General features: G+C 36.1%; 1 protein-coding gene across 1 annotated transcript in view; it reads left to right on the forward strand.

Moving 5' to 3' along the window:
• LOC136864099 (mesencephalic astrocyte-derived neurotrophic factor homolog) overlaps positions 1-16467 on the forward strand; it is an 83581-nt gene extending 67114 nt beyond the window's left edge. Inside the window, exon 5 of the mRNA XM_067140671.2 lies at positions 13172-16467. Within this exon, the coding sequence (XP_066996772.2) occupies positions 13172-13338 (167 nt within the window). The 3' untranslated portion in view covers positions 13339-16467. The remainder of the gene's footprint in view (positions 1-13171) is intronic.
• The last annotated feature ends 1553 nt before the right edge of the window (positions 16468-18020 follow it).

Below are 18020 nucleotides of genomic sequence, written 5' to 3' on the forward strand. Positions count from 1 at the left end.
TTTTCTGCTCCTATTATTGTTACCAGTAGAGTTCTCAAGGGTCTCACCTTGCAACCTTACTTTTTACACTACATAAATTACATTAAAAATATACTTGCCGAGCTGAGTGGCTCAGACGGTTAAGGCGCAGGCCTTCCGACCCCAACTTGGCAGGTTCGATCCTGGCTTAGTCCGGTGGTATTTGAAGGTGCTCAAATACGTCGGTCTCGTGTCGGTAGATTTACCAGCACGTAAAAGAACTCCTGCGGGACTAAATTCCGGTACCTCAGCATCTCCGAAAACCGTAAAAGAGTAGTTAGTGGGACGTAAAACAAATATTAAAAGAAAAAAACTTAAGAATTCTGAATTGCCTTTGTTTGCTGACGATGCAAAAATTTTTATGCAAATTAATTGTCCACTTGATTGTTTAAAACTTCAAGAAGATTTACATCATCTGGTAAAGTACTGTATTCAAAATGGGTTGAAACTTAATCATGAGAAATGTAAAATATCATTAAAAAAAAAAAAGAAAAGAAAATATAATTTCAGTACAAATTTAGTAATAACATTCTAACTCCTGTTTCACAAGTTAATGACCTTGGTGTTTTATTCAGTTATAACCTATCGTTTAATGAACATATTGAAAATATTTGTAAGAAAGCATTTCAAAGATTGGGTTGCATTACTGGATATTATAGAGAATTTTAAAACCTAGCTACCTATGGATTGCTGTATGTCTATGGTACGCCCTATACTAGAATACTGTACACCCTTTTGGAACCCTTCTCATCAGACCTCTATCCATAGAATAGATTCAGTACCACATAAATTTCTTCGTCTATATTCATTTAGAGCAGGATTCTCATATGATAATGTTAATTATACATCCCTACAACGGTCCTTAAATCCGCATAGCCTGTCACAACGCTATGAATTATTGGATACACCATTCATTTTTAAATTGCTTCATTTCTTGGTGATTTGTCCACAACTCCTTGCAGAAATTAACGTACATGTATCAGACAGACGTACAAGGTTCAAGAATACATTGTCTACAAATTGGCATAGAACTAACTACGCATTCAATGGGCCAATTGAACGAATGTCAAGATCTCTAAACAAAGTGGATATTGATATATTTAACTGTTCATTGTCAAAATTTAAAAATCATTTACATAATCTCCAGAATTGACTATTACTTTCCTGTGCTTACTTGTATTATAACCTGTGTATATATATTTGTACATATTTTTCTACTTACACTCCATTGAACTTTCTTTTTAGTGTGTTTTGTTTATTCTTCTCTACTGTTGTGTAAAATGGTATTACCATTAATAAAGTATTATTCATTGTTACCTAGATCATAACACAATCTGCACTGCCATTTGGTTTGTTCGCATCACGAATTCCGGATCGCTATCATTTACTACGGCAGTTCTGTTCATTGTGTCAGCTCGCTGCGATGTATTTGTGCACTCCAGATCCAAAATAATACTAATTGCATGGTTCGATTAGGTACATTTTAGTTACCTGGTAAATATTTCTCAGAGTTTTCACACACGCCAGCTCTTCATTCAAAAGCTCTGTAATCTGTGCTCGTACCTCGTCGCTCTTGAGCTTAGCCAGTGGGTTATTTGCATTTGTAAACACGCGTTCTTTTTGAGGAGTGATCTTTAAGTTTTCTGGCATTTGCAGCTGTCCAAACGCTCCGCAATATATGTCTATTTTTTTGAGATTGAGATGGACCAGCGACAGCGATATAATTTTCTCGTATTGTTACGTATGAATAGTAACACAGTAAAGGTTTCCACCTATTCAGTACTAATATGTATTTACAATGTTATAAATTACATGGAACTAGTTTCGACCCACCTAGGGGTCATCATCAGCCATATTAAAGCATACATAAGTTTTTGTCAAATCCTAAATCATGTTATTTTTAACTGTAATAATCGTATGGATTTATAATTTATAAAGTGAAGTGTGGTAATGAGATGAGAAATGTTAGTATGGTACAGGTGAGTAGTAAATAATATATATACAAACAAGTTTGGAACAAAGTACAAGTGGGGTGCTTAGAGTTGTAAAAATATAACCTCGTGGATGTCAGTAGTCCTCGTACTAAAGAATCAATGTAAAATAACACATGTAAACATATATACAAGTATGTACAAAGTCTGGAGAGTAAAGAGTGATACTCTTTTGATGTCGAGTCGGCTTGACACAGATCACTTAAGCGGAGAAATTAGGCATTTGATGTATTAAAGCTGTGTTGATCGGTTGCGTTGTTGTTGGACATGAAGTTATTTTTGAATTTCTGGTTGAGAAGAAGGTGGAAACTGCGCGTGGATATATTGATTCTCATTTCTTAGCTGAATCCAAATTGGACCTGTTTAAATGGAGAAAGTCGGTAAAAACAAAAAAATGGAGATAGGAAAAGGTTAACATAAAGTGAAAGGACTCTTACCTCGCGCTGTGGTGTGTGTAGTATAGCTGATGGTGTGCGCTTGGTGGCGGGGAGAGAAGTGTGGGCAGAGTGGAGGGCAGGCGCGTGCGGGTTAGGAGGGGGTTAGGAAGAGTGGGGGTGGCTTGGGGTTAGGTGGGGGTGGGGAGCTTTTAAGGCGGGGCTGAAGGGTGTGGGAGAAAGGGTAATTGTCTCAGAAAAGTACCTTTGATTAGACTTAGGATTGAGTTTTGGTTGGCTGCATTATTGTTTCTGAGGAAAGTGATGAATAGATCGAAGAGTATGTTGGGTTTCTCTGAGATTTCATTGAGATTGTGACTGGTGTTGAAGTATTAGTCTAGGTGTATGTAGTAATTTTCCATTATGTTGAGTAAAGGGCCTTTGTTTGCTAATGCTGCTTATGATCTCTACAAAATTTATCTTCATGGAAAAGTGTTAAATTTTCACTGGCATTCTTCAGTTCTTTTAACACTCACAGCAAGAGTGTAAAGACTACATGAACTCCAAATGTTCACTTCTTCAAGAAAGTGTTAAATGTGTTACAGTTATCCTTTAATGTGGTTTTTTTGTGTGTCGATAATTGAACACTTCTTGCCATATATCTTCTGACGGCTGATGATGACAGACGTGTTGAAACCAGTCCCAAACAAATTAAACATGTTGTGACATAAATTTTGTGCAACAATTTATCATTGTATTGAATGGGTGGAACATCTCTCTTTTTAACATTGTGATACTTATGTATATCTCAAAAACCGAAGATGTTACAGACGTGGGAATAGGTATTTGGAATCTCCTTTAAAAATAAAGGAACATGTATTTTTTCAACTTGAGAGAAGACCGTGTACACGTGTACAGTTCTATGTCGCTTGGTCGTCTTAGCCCCAAAAGGTAATACCACAAACATGGTTTGCAAAGAATTTCTGGGGTAAAGGAAACTCAACTTTTGGGTGAGGTTTATACTTCAGGAATTTTCAGATAATGTCTTAGTACAATCAGTTGATGCTGATCTGCAATTAGGGCAGTCATCCAGGTGGCAGATTCCCTATCTGTTGTTTTCCTAGTCTTTTCTTAAATGATTTCAATGACATTATAATCATTATAAAATATCAAAGCCATTTCTTATTAACAGTGCTGATGTAGTTAATTTTATTATATTATATTATTATTATTATTATTATTATTATTATTATTATTATTATGATTAATTATATACAGTTGTATCAGCACACAGTTTATTAAAACATAACCGGTTTTCGGACACTAAGGTCCATCATCAGTGTTAACATTTAAATTTAATTTCACATAAGTGTCATCAAAATTGGTTAAAATGAGTTTAAAATGTAGCCCTGTTGACATCAACTGTAAAATAAGAAAAAGAAAAAATAAGTGTAAAAATATGAAAATGATACATTTAAACTTAGTGTGTTGTTGTAAAAGGTATGGACATATCATAGGAAGGGCTGGCTTTTCCTCATTGCTCAGGCTGTTGGTCGAGTACTGACAAACGTTCAGCTTTAAGTATGGAACTGCGCTGCAAGCACACGATGTTACATCACCTCAAGGTTTCGTTGAAAGCACCTGATGTTACGTCAACTCAAAATGTTGTTTGTGACTGTTTCATTTAAAATTTTATCTTGTTCCCTTGTCTGAGCCAAAAATTTCTCCATGTTTTCACGTGTATTTAATTCAAATCCATAATTACCCTGAAAGATTAACTTCATGTCCTTTTCGATCCCTAAAATGCTGTGGTTATTGTTGTAAATGTGTTCTGCAAAAGCTGAATATCTGTTGTACTTTACTGCCTGGGTTGTTTCTGGGTTATTTGAATTTGCTTGACAGCAACATTAAATTCACTATGGAGAAAGAAATCTATAAAAAGTTAAATTTCTTGGACCTCACATTAACAAAAACCAACAGTAGGATAGACTTCAATATTTTTAGGAAACTCACACAGGCCATCACCATCAATAAAAATTCCAACCACCCAGGAACTCGCAAACAAGCAGCTTACAACAGCTATATTAATAGATTATTAAAACTTCCCCTGAGTAATGAAAACAAACTGAAAGAAATTAGAATAATAAAACAAATTGTTAAAGCAAATGGATACAACCCAGAAACGATAGACAATATTATACGTAAGAAAGAAAACGGAGAAAAAAAGAAAAACCATGAGAAAAGAAAGAAAATCCATGTACGTAATCAATTAGTAACATTTACATACTTTGGAAGTCAAGTTTTTAAAATTGCGAATATAGTTAAGAAATTTCAACTTAAAACAGCTTTCCGAACTAGAAATAAAATATCAGAATATATATATATATAATGCACTTAGTATCAATAAAAAAGATATATATACCAATTCGGGAGTATACAGGCTCACTTGTAACGACTGTAAAATGTTTTATATAGGAAGAACTGGGCGAACATTAAATCAAAGATATCAAGAACATTTCAAGGCACTAAAGTAAAACAGCTTTTGTGGAACACATTTACAACAACCACAGCTTTTTAGGGATCGAAAAGGACATGAAGTTAATCTTTCAGGGTAATTATTGATTTGAATTAAATACACGTGAAAACATTGAGGTATTTTTGGCGCGGAGAAGGGAACCAGATAAAATTTTAAATGAAACAGTCGCAAGCAACGTTTTGTTTACAATCTTGAGTTGATGTAACATCAGGTGCTTGCAGCGCGGTTCCGTACTTAAAGCTGAATGCTTGTCAGTACTCGACCAACAATCATACCATTTACAACAACATTGTAAGTTTAAATGTATTATTTTCATATTTTTACACTTGTTTTTTCTTTTTCTTATTTTACAGTTGTCAACAGGGCTAAATATTAAACTCATTTTAACCAATTTTGACGACACACTCGTGTGAAATTAAATTTAAACACTGATGATGGACCTTAGTGTCCAAAAAAAAAAAAACGGTTATGTTTTAATAAAGTGTGTGCTGATATGACTGTATATTAATAATAATAATAATAATAATAATAATAAAATTCAATGACATTGGAAATTCATTGAACATCTGCCTTGGTAAGTTATTCCAATCCCTAACTCCCCTTCCAATAAATGAATATTGGCCCCAATTTGTCCTCTTGAATTCAAACTTTACTTTCATATTGTGATCTTTCCTACTTTTAAAGACTCCACTGAAACTCGTTCGTCTACTAATGTCATTCCACGCCATTTCTCCGCTGACAACTCGGAACATACCACTTATGATATAGATGTTGATCCCCATAGGGAATGCACTAGCATAGGTATGCACTAGCCAGCGTCTTGGTAGGTGTGCTAGGTACCAACTGATGAGCCCAACCTAGCACACGAGGGCGAAACGCTGGCAACCAGGAATGAGTTAGCTGGAAAATTTATGATGTCCAATAATGGACCATTTATATTGGTATTACATACCACTTAGTCAAGCAACTCGTCTTCTTTCTCCCAGTTCTTCTCAGCCCAAACTTTGCAACATTTTTGTAAAGCACCTGATGTTACGTCAACTCAAAATGTTGTTTGTGACTGTTTCATTTAAAATTTTATCTTTTTCCCTTGTCTGAGCCAAAAATTTCTCTTTTGTCGGAAAGCACCTAGAACAAATAGAGCTGCTTTTCTTTGGATTTTTTCCAGTTATTGAATCAAGTAATCCTTGTAAGGGTCCCATACTCTAGTTGGGGTCTTACCGGAGACTTGAATGGCCTCTCCTTTACATCCTTACTACAACCCCTAAACACCCTCATAACCATGTGCAGAGATCTGTATCCTTTCTTTACAATCCCATTTATGTGATCACCCCAATAAAGATCTTTCCTTATATTAACACCTAGATACTAACAATGATCCCCGAAAGGAACTTTCACCCCATCGACGCAGTAATTAAAAGTGAGAGGACTTTTCCTATATGTGAAACCCACAACCTGACTTTTAACCCCGTTTATCATCATACCATTGCCTCACAACATTGAGGTCATTTTGCAGTTGCTCACAATGTGGTAACGTATTTATTACTCTATACAGAAGAACATCTGCAAAAAGCCTTACCTCTGATTCCACTCCTTTATTCATATAATTTATATAATGCCGAGGAACGATTACTTTGATCAAATTATGAACTCCACGCAAGCGAAGCTGCAGGTAATTGCTAGTTTTATATATCTCCAGAGACATGACGTGCTAAGAAAGGAGGTTATCTTACACCCCACCAAGCAATATTCCGGCAGTCTGTTCTACTCTGGTAGGTAACGCCTTTAGCTTATGAATTATGCAGCAGTAATGCAGCATAAGAGACAAAGCACATCACAATAAACAATAGACAGTGTAATGTTATTGTTGATCAATTTTATGGGTTTGCAATGTTAAAGACCTTCACATTTTTAGTTTTCTTCTGTTTGTGATATTAGGGCGTCCATTGTTAAGGGGATCCTCCTCCTTCCTTTCATGAATCCTCGCCTTATTCTTCCTTCGCTATTTTTTCCTCATTTTGATATTTTTTTGCAGTTTTCCTTGAGATGGGCTGATGACTACAGGGTTTTTCACCTTAAGACAATCACAACAAAAACCACCACCATCGCTGGTGAACACTATTGAGAAATATTTTCATGTTAACTAGGCTTGGTTTTGATATAGACTAAACAACAAAAGTTGAAATCATGATTATCCCTGTTGTCATAATCAGTACAGTAAAAGTGTATCATAAATTGTATTATCTAAGACTTTTGTTAAGTCCTATTTATCAGTAGGACCACTAATAAGATATTTAAAAATGAAATTTTAACCCTTTCTACCATTTCACCCAGTGCAGAGAAAATGATTTATAGCAGAGACTGTATTGCCTTTAATTGACTTTACATACGGATTTTCAACTCGTGTGGATGGAACAATGTATATTGCCGTTAACAGAATAAAACGAGAAGAATGTCATTTTTATTTTCCAGGGTTCTAGTACAAAGTAGTTCATGAGTTAACTTAGTTTCAAAATTGTAGATACCAGCAGTTGTCTGCTCCATGTGTCTGTACTAACTTATAAAAGTGAATAAACAAATTCTTTGGATTGTGAAGAAGAAAGGTACAGGTCCCCTTTTGTTCATTCCAGTGATTTGGAAACAATCTGTGAACCACAATTGATGAATTCAATTTTTTTATTATCCATGTTGACTGTATCAAATTATCAAATGAGCTCTTCCCAGTTCAACACAATATTTATTACACTTTTAAGTTGCACATTATTTTACGATAGGAATAGATGTTTCGTCCCTTCATGGGGACATCTTCAGTTCCTTAATGCGAGACTCGGTATTAAAAACAAATACAAGCACATTTGAATACTTTAAAATTTTTGTTGTTGTGTTATATTGCACATATAAATCCTATGGGAAGTTTTTTAAAAATTTGTTTTAAGTGTCCAGCAGTTGTTAATTAACCCTTTCAGTCCCAAATTATTATTTTGGGGAGAATTTTTTCTCTCCTTTAGAACAGTTGTTTTAGAACACAGTGATTGTGTTTATAAACAATTTTCAAAATTTCCCACATAAATTTAGAAAATCCAGCATGTTGCTCTCGGTTAACATTGGGAGCCTGTGGTAACATTCAAATGCGACATACATATTTCACAGAGCAATTTACATGGTGTCCTCTAAACAAAATTACATCTAGCAAATAAAATAAGCTATATCTAACATTGTCTCATATAATTCTACAAAAGCGAATAGAGCAGTAAATCGTGCATCAAAATATAACGTTTCCTTAATTTGTTATGAAATGGGAAGAACCAGTTCTTGGCTCCTGTCAAGCACAAATTAACTCTGCATTTAGAGCAGGTCACCTGGATGATTCCACTAGGACAAAACTTACATCGGCCTTTCTTCGTTTCATACGGAGGCCAGTGTCCATATGCATCATACCTGACATCATCGACTGGTCTTGGAGCAAATTTTTTCGACTGGGTTCTGGAATTGGGCTGTCATTTGGTCGCCCAGGCTTCCAATTCAGAACCTTCTGTCTTAGTCAGTGCTTGAGATATTTCTAACTGAAATTGTACAGGGGAATACATGCATTTTTCTTCTCGCTGCTTTTTATATTTATGCTACAGTAGTCAACCACTGACTACTGCAACACTAATACACCAAAACAAAATTCCCATATATCACTTGACCAATCTAATGTCTATTTTGTATAGCTCTAGCAACATATCTGCTAGATCTGCTCCTGCATGAACCGATTATATTATTTCACCACTTGGGGACAGTCTGTTTCCACAGTTTTCTTTTCTGACTAGTCTTTTATCTTCTGGACCTACACCTACATGTATGTAGAAATAAAGTTGATAGCCTTCCTATCGAACAGCCGAATCACTATCTTCGAAGTCAGACATTATCCCGTCAACAAGCTTCTCAAGAATATCCTCAATTCCTGTCTCTTTCAGTTCCCTTCCAAAATGCTTTATTTTGCTCAGTATTGTTTTGAGGTTAGGATATGGTAACACAGTTCACCCTTTGAGTCCCAATTTGCTTTAGATTAACATCAAACCCATTTATAACAAAATATTATTTTAAAATTTAAGTTTATCTGGTGCCCATGGTATTTTTAAAGCTTTTTACACCAAATAAAATACACTCCTAATGCAACACACTCTCACTTATAAAATTCAGAATGTAAACACCAAGATATAATCCTTCTTGACCATGCAGTACACCACTGTCAACTTTTTTATCTAAGGGAAATTATATATGACTTTTCTGCCATCTGTTGACTGATTAAGGAAGCTTACATCTGTAGTTAATTCACAGCAACATTGGGACTTAGGGGAAAATGAGCTTAGTGCATGTATGTATTGATCATGTTAACCTAAAGCAACATTGGGACTGAAAGGGTAATATCAATGAATACCAATATTTGTAATCTGTACAACACTGCCACATAACTTGTTTGAGGAAGTTGATTTATTATGAATTAAAATAAATGAAATGAAGTTCTTAAAATCCTTAAAATAGTCTTACATTAGTTGCGGTATTATGTTCCATTAGAATTCTAGTTCATTTAGTGGCAGAGAAATCTCAGATGATAATTGTAATCTTCAGAAACACAATGAAAATGCTGTGTCGGTGATTTATTTTGGTGTATACAGAGTTTCCATGCTGCTCCCTCTAGACAGGTGATGTGTGCACTGCTGTACTGAGTGCCAGGTACAGATCCCGTTTGTCCAATCCAGTGATTTGGAAACACTCTGAGGCTCACAATTGAAGTGATAACATGGAAGTCTCAATGCAATCACTGTACTGTAAAGGAGGCAAACATATCATAGCCTGTTAAAAAAAGCAGGTGAATGGTGCAGACAACTGTTGGTATGTCGAGTTTTCAAACTACGATGGCTTGTAAAGTATTTATACTAGAATCCTGAAAAACCACTGTTGACATTCTAATTTACTGTAGTTTTATTTTGTTAACCCCTTCATTGGCAGGTTCTGGCAGACCTCCTGTGCCAGAAAGGTGAGGCTTTTTTCGGAGGAAATTATTACTTTTAGGCAGCAAGGAATGAGTAACAGTTAAAGGAACACATTCATTTATTATTCAAGGTTAATAAAAACTTATTTATACTCTATTTACTTTTTTGTTGCAGTAGGCCTGTCTATACCTTTCTTTTGGTGTGGTAGTCCTGAAAGCAACCTTCAGGGTGCAAAGGGATACTGCCACAACTCTTGCATTCCCACCTTGTTTCTTTCCTACCAGGACAAATTCTACACTCTCTAGTTGGGTATTTCCTCCTTTTCATTTGGGAATGTGTGTCTGAAAGTGCCTTTCTACTAGGCGACTTGGGGGCTCAGTTTTTGAAGGCCTACGAAGGCCTCTCTGCTGCATACTTTTCTAGCATTGAAGCAATCGCTTCATGTCTGAATTGAAGCAATGTTTTAGTCATTCTTCTGGAACAGAATAAATGCTTTGAGCATCATAATGTCCAGCAAGTAAAAGAAAAGCTTCCTATGCCACCTAATGCTGTTCCGCAAACACTCGTATCAATGCCCCCCCTGTCCCCCGTACTTTTGTTGTAATCTATGACAGAGCTAGGGTTCATCACCGCTTGTCCTGTATTCCTCTCTACCTTTCCTGTAGCAACCTGGGAGTTACCATTTTCATTTGTAAGCATATAAATATCCTTTTTGTCTTTCCAATTCACAACACAAATTTTCATGTACAAATGATGCTGTCTCACCTTTTGAGAGTTTTGTGTTTATCAAGTCCTTAAGCATACCTTTACGGTGAGCGTTTGCTGTGCCACATATTCCAAATCCCTTACTCGGCAATTCTTTACATAACAATGGCTAGTAAACCATCAGTCCATATAAACAATGTACCTTTTATCAACTAGCTCAGGACAGTCAAGTTTCATCACGGATAAATGGCTCACCAGATGGGCTGTCTCTTCTCTTCCTCAACGTTTTTCCCTGACCTGTGTAGACAAAAGGGTCCCAAGCATAACCAGTATCTGACTTGCACAGGAAAAATATCTTTATTCCAAAGCAAGACAGCTTCATGGGCATGTACAGTTTCATTACTAGCCTCCCTTTGAACAACATGACTCATCAACACAGATCTTTTGATCTGGCATATAAACACTTCTAAACAATGTTCGAAGCATGTCTAAAACTGGTCTTATTTTCCTTAGACAACCAGTCATATCCACAGTATCATTGTCCACAAAGTGTATGTACCTACAGAGAAGTTGGAATCTATGGAGGGACATGGTTTCATAAAATACTGGTGTTTTGAGAATCCTATCCTGTGACCAATATATTTTTCTTTCAGATTTTTGTATTATTCCCATCAATAACACTAATACAATAAACTGCCAAATTTCATAAGAGAATGTTTCTTTCCTAAACTGTGCCCTTGTATGCGGAGATTTATTTACAAGTTTTCCAATGCTCTTTTTAGCATACGAATTTATTTCTGTCACTGTCAAATTTACAACTTCACCCGTTAGAAACAGTTCAGAACAGTCAATCGCACTCGCCTCTGGTAATAATCCAGCCCTCACACCAGGATTTTCCGTAAAGAATTATATTACGTCGCACGCTATCCCCAGGCTTACATTTCTTCCACACGGATGTATGTTCAACATCTCCTACCATCACCTTAGCTTTTAACGTAATATCTTCTTCACTTTCACTAGAAATACTAAGAAAGTCATTATCCGAGGAATCAGTAGAATCATTATCGCTACTATCAGAAATACTAGTGTCACTTGGAGATTCATATTTGACGTAGTTCCTTATTTTGTCTTCAGACAATCATCTTTTCAGTTTTGCGCTCGTAATTTCTGTTTACCTTGCCATCTGGCCAGAGATTGTACCCTGATCAGCCAGAACAATATGACCACCTACCTAATAGCCAGTATGTCCACCGTTGGCACGGATAACAGTGGCAACGCATCTTGTCATGGAAGCAGTGAGGCCTTGGTAGGTCGCTGGAGGGAGTTGGCACCACATCTGCACACACAAATCACCTAATTCCCTTTAAATTCAAGGGAGAGGGGGGGCGATGAGCTCTGATGCCGCGTTAAATCACATCCCAAATGTGTTAGATCGGGTTAAGATCTGGCGAGTTGAGGGGGCCAGTACGTTAATTGCAACTTGCCACTGTTTTCCTTGAAACACTCCCTAGCTTTGTGACATGGCCCATTATCTTCTTGAAAAATGCCACTGCCTCTGGGAAACATGAGTCATGAAGGGGTGTATGTGGTCTGCAACCAGTGTGCGATACTTCTCGGCCGTCATGGTGCCTTGCACGAGCTCCGTTGGACCCATGAATGCCCGCGTGAATGTTCCCCTGAGCATAATTGAACCGCTTCCAGCTTGTCTCCGTCCCACAGTGCAGTTGTCAAGGAGCTGTTCTCCTGTAGGACAACGAATTTGCACCCTCCCATTGGCATGGTCAAGAAGGTATCGGTATTCGTCACTATCGCCTGGACGGTTTTATATCGGTAGTAGGTAGGTGGTCATTATGTTCTGGCTGATCAGTTTATATGTAGAGAAGGTAAGGCATATTTTAGGCCAGAGACTTCATGAATACATCTGGAAAACCTTGCCATCTGTTGAGAATGCTGGAAGACATTTTCCAAAGAGATTACAGTATCCGAGAAATTCTTGGGTGATCGCGAAATGAACAGTGCAGCTAAACAAAAATTTCTCGGGCGGTGACGTTATGGGCAAGAGTGCACTATCTGAGGATTTCTCGGGCGTACCACTGAAGAGGTTAATACCAATAGAAATGGTTCCATTTGAAAAATATAACTTAGTGCAAATTGCAATAATTATTAAAATATGTGCACGGGATACAATTATGAATCCTTGGTTACACCTGATTTCTGTGAAAACAGCAAATCGTTACCACTTTCCACTTCAGAATTACTTGGGGTGCAATTTTCTGGCAATACACCCTATATATATATCTTTTTTGAAAACGGGAAATTTTCAGGATTCTTTTTGGTCCTACTGCATTGCTAATTTTGTTGCAGTCTGCATGGCACATTTTTTTTGAATAGTTATTCCAGAAAGGTAATGTTTCATTCCAGCTGATAATGTCTGTGCGAGTGCCAGGTTGTTATTCTTTTATTGTTCTGGATTTTGACAACTTGTGCATTGTTTGTTCCATATTTGCCTTGTTGCAACATTATTCTTTTTCCTTATTTCATGTTAATGTTTACTTTTTCTTTGTGCAGATAAAACAATTGACTGGAAGACTGTGGATCTTAAAAAATTAAAAGTACGTGATTTGAAGAAAATTCTTAATGATTGGGATGAGACTTGTGATGGCTGCATTGAAAAGACAGATTTCATCAAAAGGATAGAAGAACTTAAACCACAGTATATGCATCAAGAATTATGAGAGCCACTTAGTATTCTGAAAGAAAATTGCAACTTCAGTTACCTGATACATCAGAGGTGTTGCCTTTAAAATCTTCAGACATTTGAACATTTGTGTGAATATTCTTTCAGATGAAAATGTGTTCTTGGCATTTTATTTAGATGATGTTCGCATGTTCCGATGTACTTCTTACAAAATTGCTCTGATATCCTAGTCAATACTATATTATTTTACGTCCAATTAAGATGAAACTTTACACACAGACATGTTTCGATCCAGCGTTGGGTCGTCCTCGCTAAGACATATATATATAATGAATTTAAAACATCGGAAACACAAAATGAAATGTTAATTTAAGTTTTTTCTGGAAAGGGACGATGAAAGTTAAAAACTATCAGAAGGTGATCGTTAAAACTGTCTTTTGCTTGGAGATCTTTTTGCTTCAATGTTTTTTTTGTCCCTTGGTGTGGTTCAACTAGTATCTGTAAACTGTTGGCTTAGTTGTTATGTTCCGACATGGGCTGATATACATGTGCATTATTGAAGTCGAACAGTCTGATTTTTAGTCTGTAAAATGGATAATACAAATCTAATTAAGACTTGAAAAATGGTGACTAACAGGAAAACATTTAAAGTACGTTATGAAGAACGAAAATTAACTTAGGTTACGTAGCCCACTTGTGTCGCCCGTGTTCTCTGACTATGGAGTCAACTCTCGACTGGCGTTCTTCCGCAGTCGAGACACAAGACGTGTTGCTAGGAGGAGGTGGAGTGGGGAAATGGAGCGGGGCTTGCGGGAGAGTGGGAGTATGCAGAATAATGGGGGCGGTGACAAACTGAGTGTAATAATTGTGAGTTCTTCTGTTCCTGTTTTTTACTACAAATAATCGGAATGAAAGCTTTCCATATTATGTTCTTTTTAAAAATCATTTATCTCAATTAAGTTGAGAGCTGGGTTCTTCTATTGATCCATACTAATGTATTAATTCTATAAGATGTTGAATAGTGGACCTTTTTGTTCACATTGTATTATTATTATTATTATTATTATTATTATTATTATTATTATTATTATTATAGACTTTGTGATGGTTACTCATGGCAGAGAAATGATTATATTTTAAGTTGTTGGGGTGTTCTGTACATCTTATAAGGTAGTTCCTACCAGTTTGTCCGATGTAACTTGATCTGCATCCCTGGCATTCCAGTTTATATATCCCAGAATTTATGTATTTATTGCTAGTATTTACTGTGCGAGTTAAATACTATTCTTTCATTAGTATTGCTGGTTTTGAAAGCAATTTTTAGGTTCTGTTTTCTTAGAACGTTAGTGGTTATATGTATATTATCATTGCTAAATGTGAATGTGGCATATTTTTCTGTAGTTTTGACTCTTTCGTCAAAGTAGTTGTGGGTTTGTTAGTATGTTTATTGATTAGCTTATTTATATGTTTAGTGCTGAATCCATTGTTCAGGACTATTTTGCGGATGGTCCGGATTTATTTTTTTCAACCTTTTCTCTGAGAGGCGGATTTTTAAAGCTCTTTCTAACATGTTATTGTAGGCAGCTTTTTTATGATCTTCAGGAGGTATTGAATTTTGTTTAATGGTGTTGCCATTGATGCTTTCACAGCCCGTACTTAGACATGATACTGTATAGGCTTTTGGGGGCTTATGCATGTCAAGAAAATAAGGTGAAATTCTTTACAAACTGTTTAAGAAGCCTTTCTCGTGGACAGTCGAGACTTTGTGATGACGCAGAGCACAGTTCTCTGCAAAACATAAAGAATTTCACCTTATTTTCTTGAAAATTAAGCTACGCTTTAAAATATAATTTCTCTGGCATGAGTAACCATCACAAAAATTATAATCATAGTTATACCACAATATATCAAGATCTAAAAATTCTACAATGTTAACAAAAAGGTCCACTACTCAACATCTTAAGATAATTTTTACATTAGTTTGGGTCAATATAAGAACCCAGCCCTCAATTTAAATCAGATAAATGAAAAAAAAACCACAGTATGAAAAACTTTCATTCAGATTATTTTTAGTAAAAAACAGGAACAGAACAACTCACAATTGTTACAGTCAGTTTGTCACTGCCCCCATTATTCTGCATACTCACTCTCCCGCAAGCCCTGCCCCATTTCCCCACTCCACCTCCTCCTAGCAACACATCTTGCGTCTCGACTGCGGGAGCAAGCCAGTCGAGAGCTCGACTCCGTAGCCAGAGAACATGGGTGATACGTAACTTCAGTTAATTTTATTCTTCATAACTTACTTTAAATGATTTCCTCTTAGTCACCATTTTTCAACACTTAATTTGATTTGTATTATCCATTTACAGGCCTAATCAGATGGTTCAACTTCAATAATGCTTATGTATATCAGTCCATGTTGGAACATAACTAAGTCAACAGTTTACAGACATTAGTTGAACCACACCAAGGGACAACAAAAACATTGAAACAAAGAGACCTCCAGCTCAAGATTGTTTTAATGATCACCATCCCACAGTTTTTAACTTTCATCGTCCTTTTTAAGAAAAAAACATTTTAACTAACATTTCATTTTGTGTGTCGGATGTTTCACTGAGGATGACTCAATGCCAGGTCGAAACACGACTATGTCTGTGTAAAATTTTGTCTTAATTGGACGTAAACCAGCGTTCGGGCTGAATACCCAACATACATACAAAGTATTAGATTATTGACTAGGAGGATATCAAAATAATTTTGTACAATTTTGTAAGAAGTTCAACTGTCATTACGGATCACGAGATTCATAGTCCGTAGTATTCTGATGTATTCTGTAAAACTCCACTGTCAGTACAACAAAACTGTACTAAATGAAATCATTCTAAGGCCAGTGCACTGCAAGAAAGTGGTCACATACACGATGAATGAAAGGAAACTGTATATATGAATCATGAATTATATCAATGTGTGAATAGCAAATGGTGTTCATCTATGTTGTGTTTGATTATTTATAAACAATGTTTTTTTAATTTTAATATGATAAAGGACTTGAAATTGGCAAGTGAGAAGGGAAGTGAATATAATTTATTCTACATTGACATGTCATTGAAATATATTTAATGGGATATTTCATAAAATAAAATGAAGTTGTTACAATGTTGTGAAATGTCTCCTTTTCATTAACACAATTTTTCTTCAGTTTATGAAGTTTTGGGAGATCATAGACTTATTTCTGTTCTCTTGTGTACAGACTGTATTGCTAAACTCACCTTTGTCCCAGAAAAGAAATATGGCACTTTAACCCACTGACGCACCGTGATGGATGTAACCATCCATCTCTTCAAGAACAGTTAAGCACTTTGACGGATGTGTCCGTCCTCACGCCTGTGATGTTTTAGCGTATTGTCAATTCGTTGCTATGTTACAGAGACATATTGTAGTCTCTTCTTGTTGCTATCAATAGTTCAAAGATTTATAATTTGTGCTCTTTGCTGTCGTTTATTCCATGGATATCTTGGTAAAACCGAATGAAATATGTAATGTTTTCACGATCATATAAACGAACATGGTGGTGGTGAATGAAGACATTCTATTCTGGCTCAACAAAAGTGCAGATGAAATTGATCATGTGGCTTCTGAAAGTAAAGGAAGTTATTTTAGTAAATCAGAAAGTTCCAGCGATGGTTATGATGAAGATTCCAGCGCACATACAATAAAACCTATTGGAAGTGGACTTGCATCTCCTGCGGCAGCTGTATCAGGTAGGCCTAATTCAATAAATGTATTTGGACTCATTCTGATAATTAGCCTCCTGATAATGTGCATACTAATCCTCTCTATAACATAAATTCTGTTGTCAAAAGATGTCTTGCTGAAAATCCTAGTGAATTAAGAGGTTATAAACGAATTTCTACCCCCCCCCCCAGTTTTGGAATAATGTTACCATTGAGACCAATGCTTATGCTTGTCAATTTCTTACTGTGAACTCCTTCTCCTTCCAGAAAGTCCTATGCAAATCACTGGTTTCCAATAACTACAGATGAACTGAAGGGCCATTTTTCTTTGTGCATATTTTTCAGACACTAAAAAACTGCAATAAGAGACAAATGATCAAGTTAAAGGTGATAGAAACCCCTATATTTTCAGCAACAATGCCATTCAAATGTTTCATTTCAGTGAACAAGTTCTTACACTTTTATACAGCAACCCTAAGCTCTTCTGATAAGAAGATAAGGACTGTATATGATTTGTTATTAGACAGGTTCAAATCTGTTTATATTCCTGGGCAGTCTATTAGCATTGACAAATCTCTAATGAAATTCAAGGGAATGCTATCTTAGATCCAGTACAACCCATCCAAAAGAGCTTGATTTGGAATTAAAGTTTATGAAGTTTGTTCACTAAATGGTTATTGTTGGAACTTCAAAATTTACACTGGGAAAGATATGCTGGACCTCTGAATTATTCAGAACTCTTGTACATAATAATACGCATGCTGTAGGTAGAGTCAGACCAAACCGGAAAATATGCCTAAGGTGTTCAAGGACTGCAGTCTCGAAGGGAGAACTTTTGCCTCATCCAATTGGGTTTTAGCAATAAAATGGATGGACAAGAAAGCTGTTCATATGTTATTATGTTATGTTGTATATGGCTGTATTGAACAGTTTCATTATCTGGCAGATTTTGAAACCTGGAAAGAAGCAAAGGGGCTTCACATAA

Source organism: Anabrus simplex, chromosome 2 (genome assembly GCF_040414725.1).
Source record: "Anabrus simplex isolate iqAnaSimp1 chromosome 2, ASM4041472v1, whole genome shotgun sequence".
Lineage (NCBI taxonomy): Eukaryota > Metazoa > Arthropoda > Insecta > Orthoptera > Tettigoniidae > Anabrus > Anabrus simplex.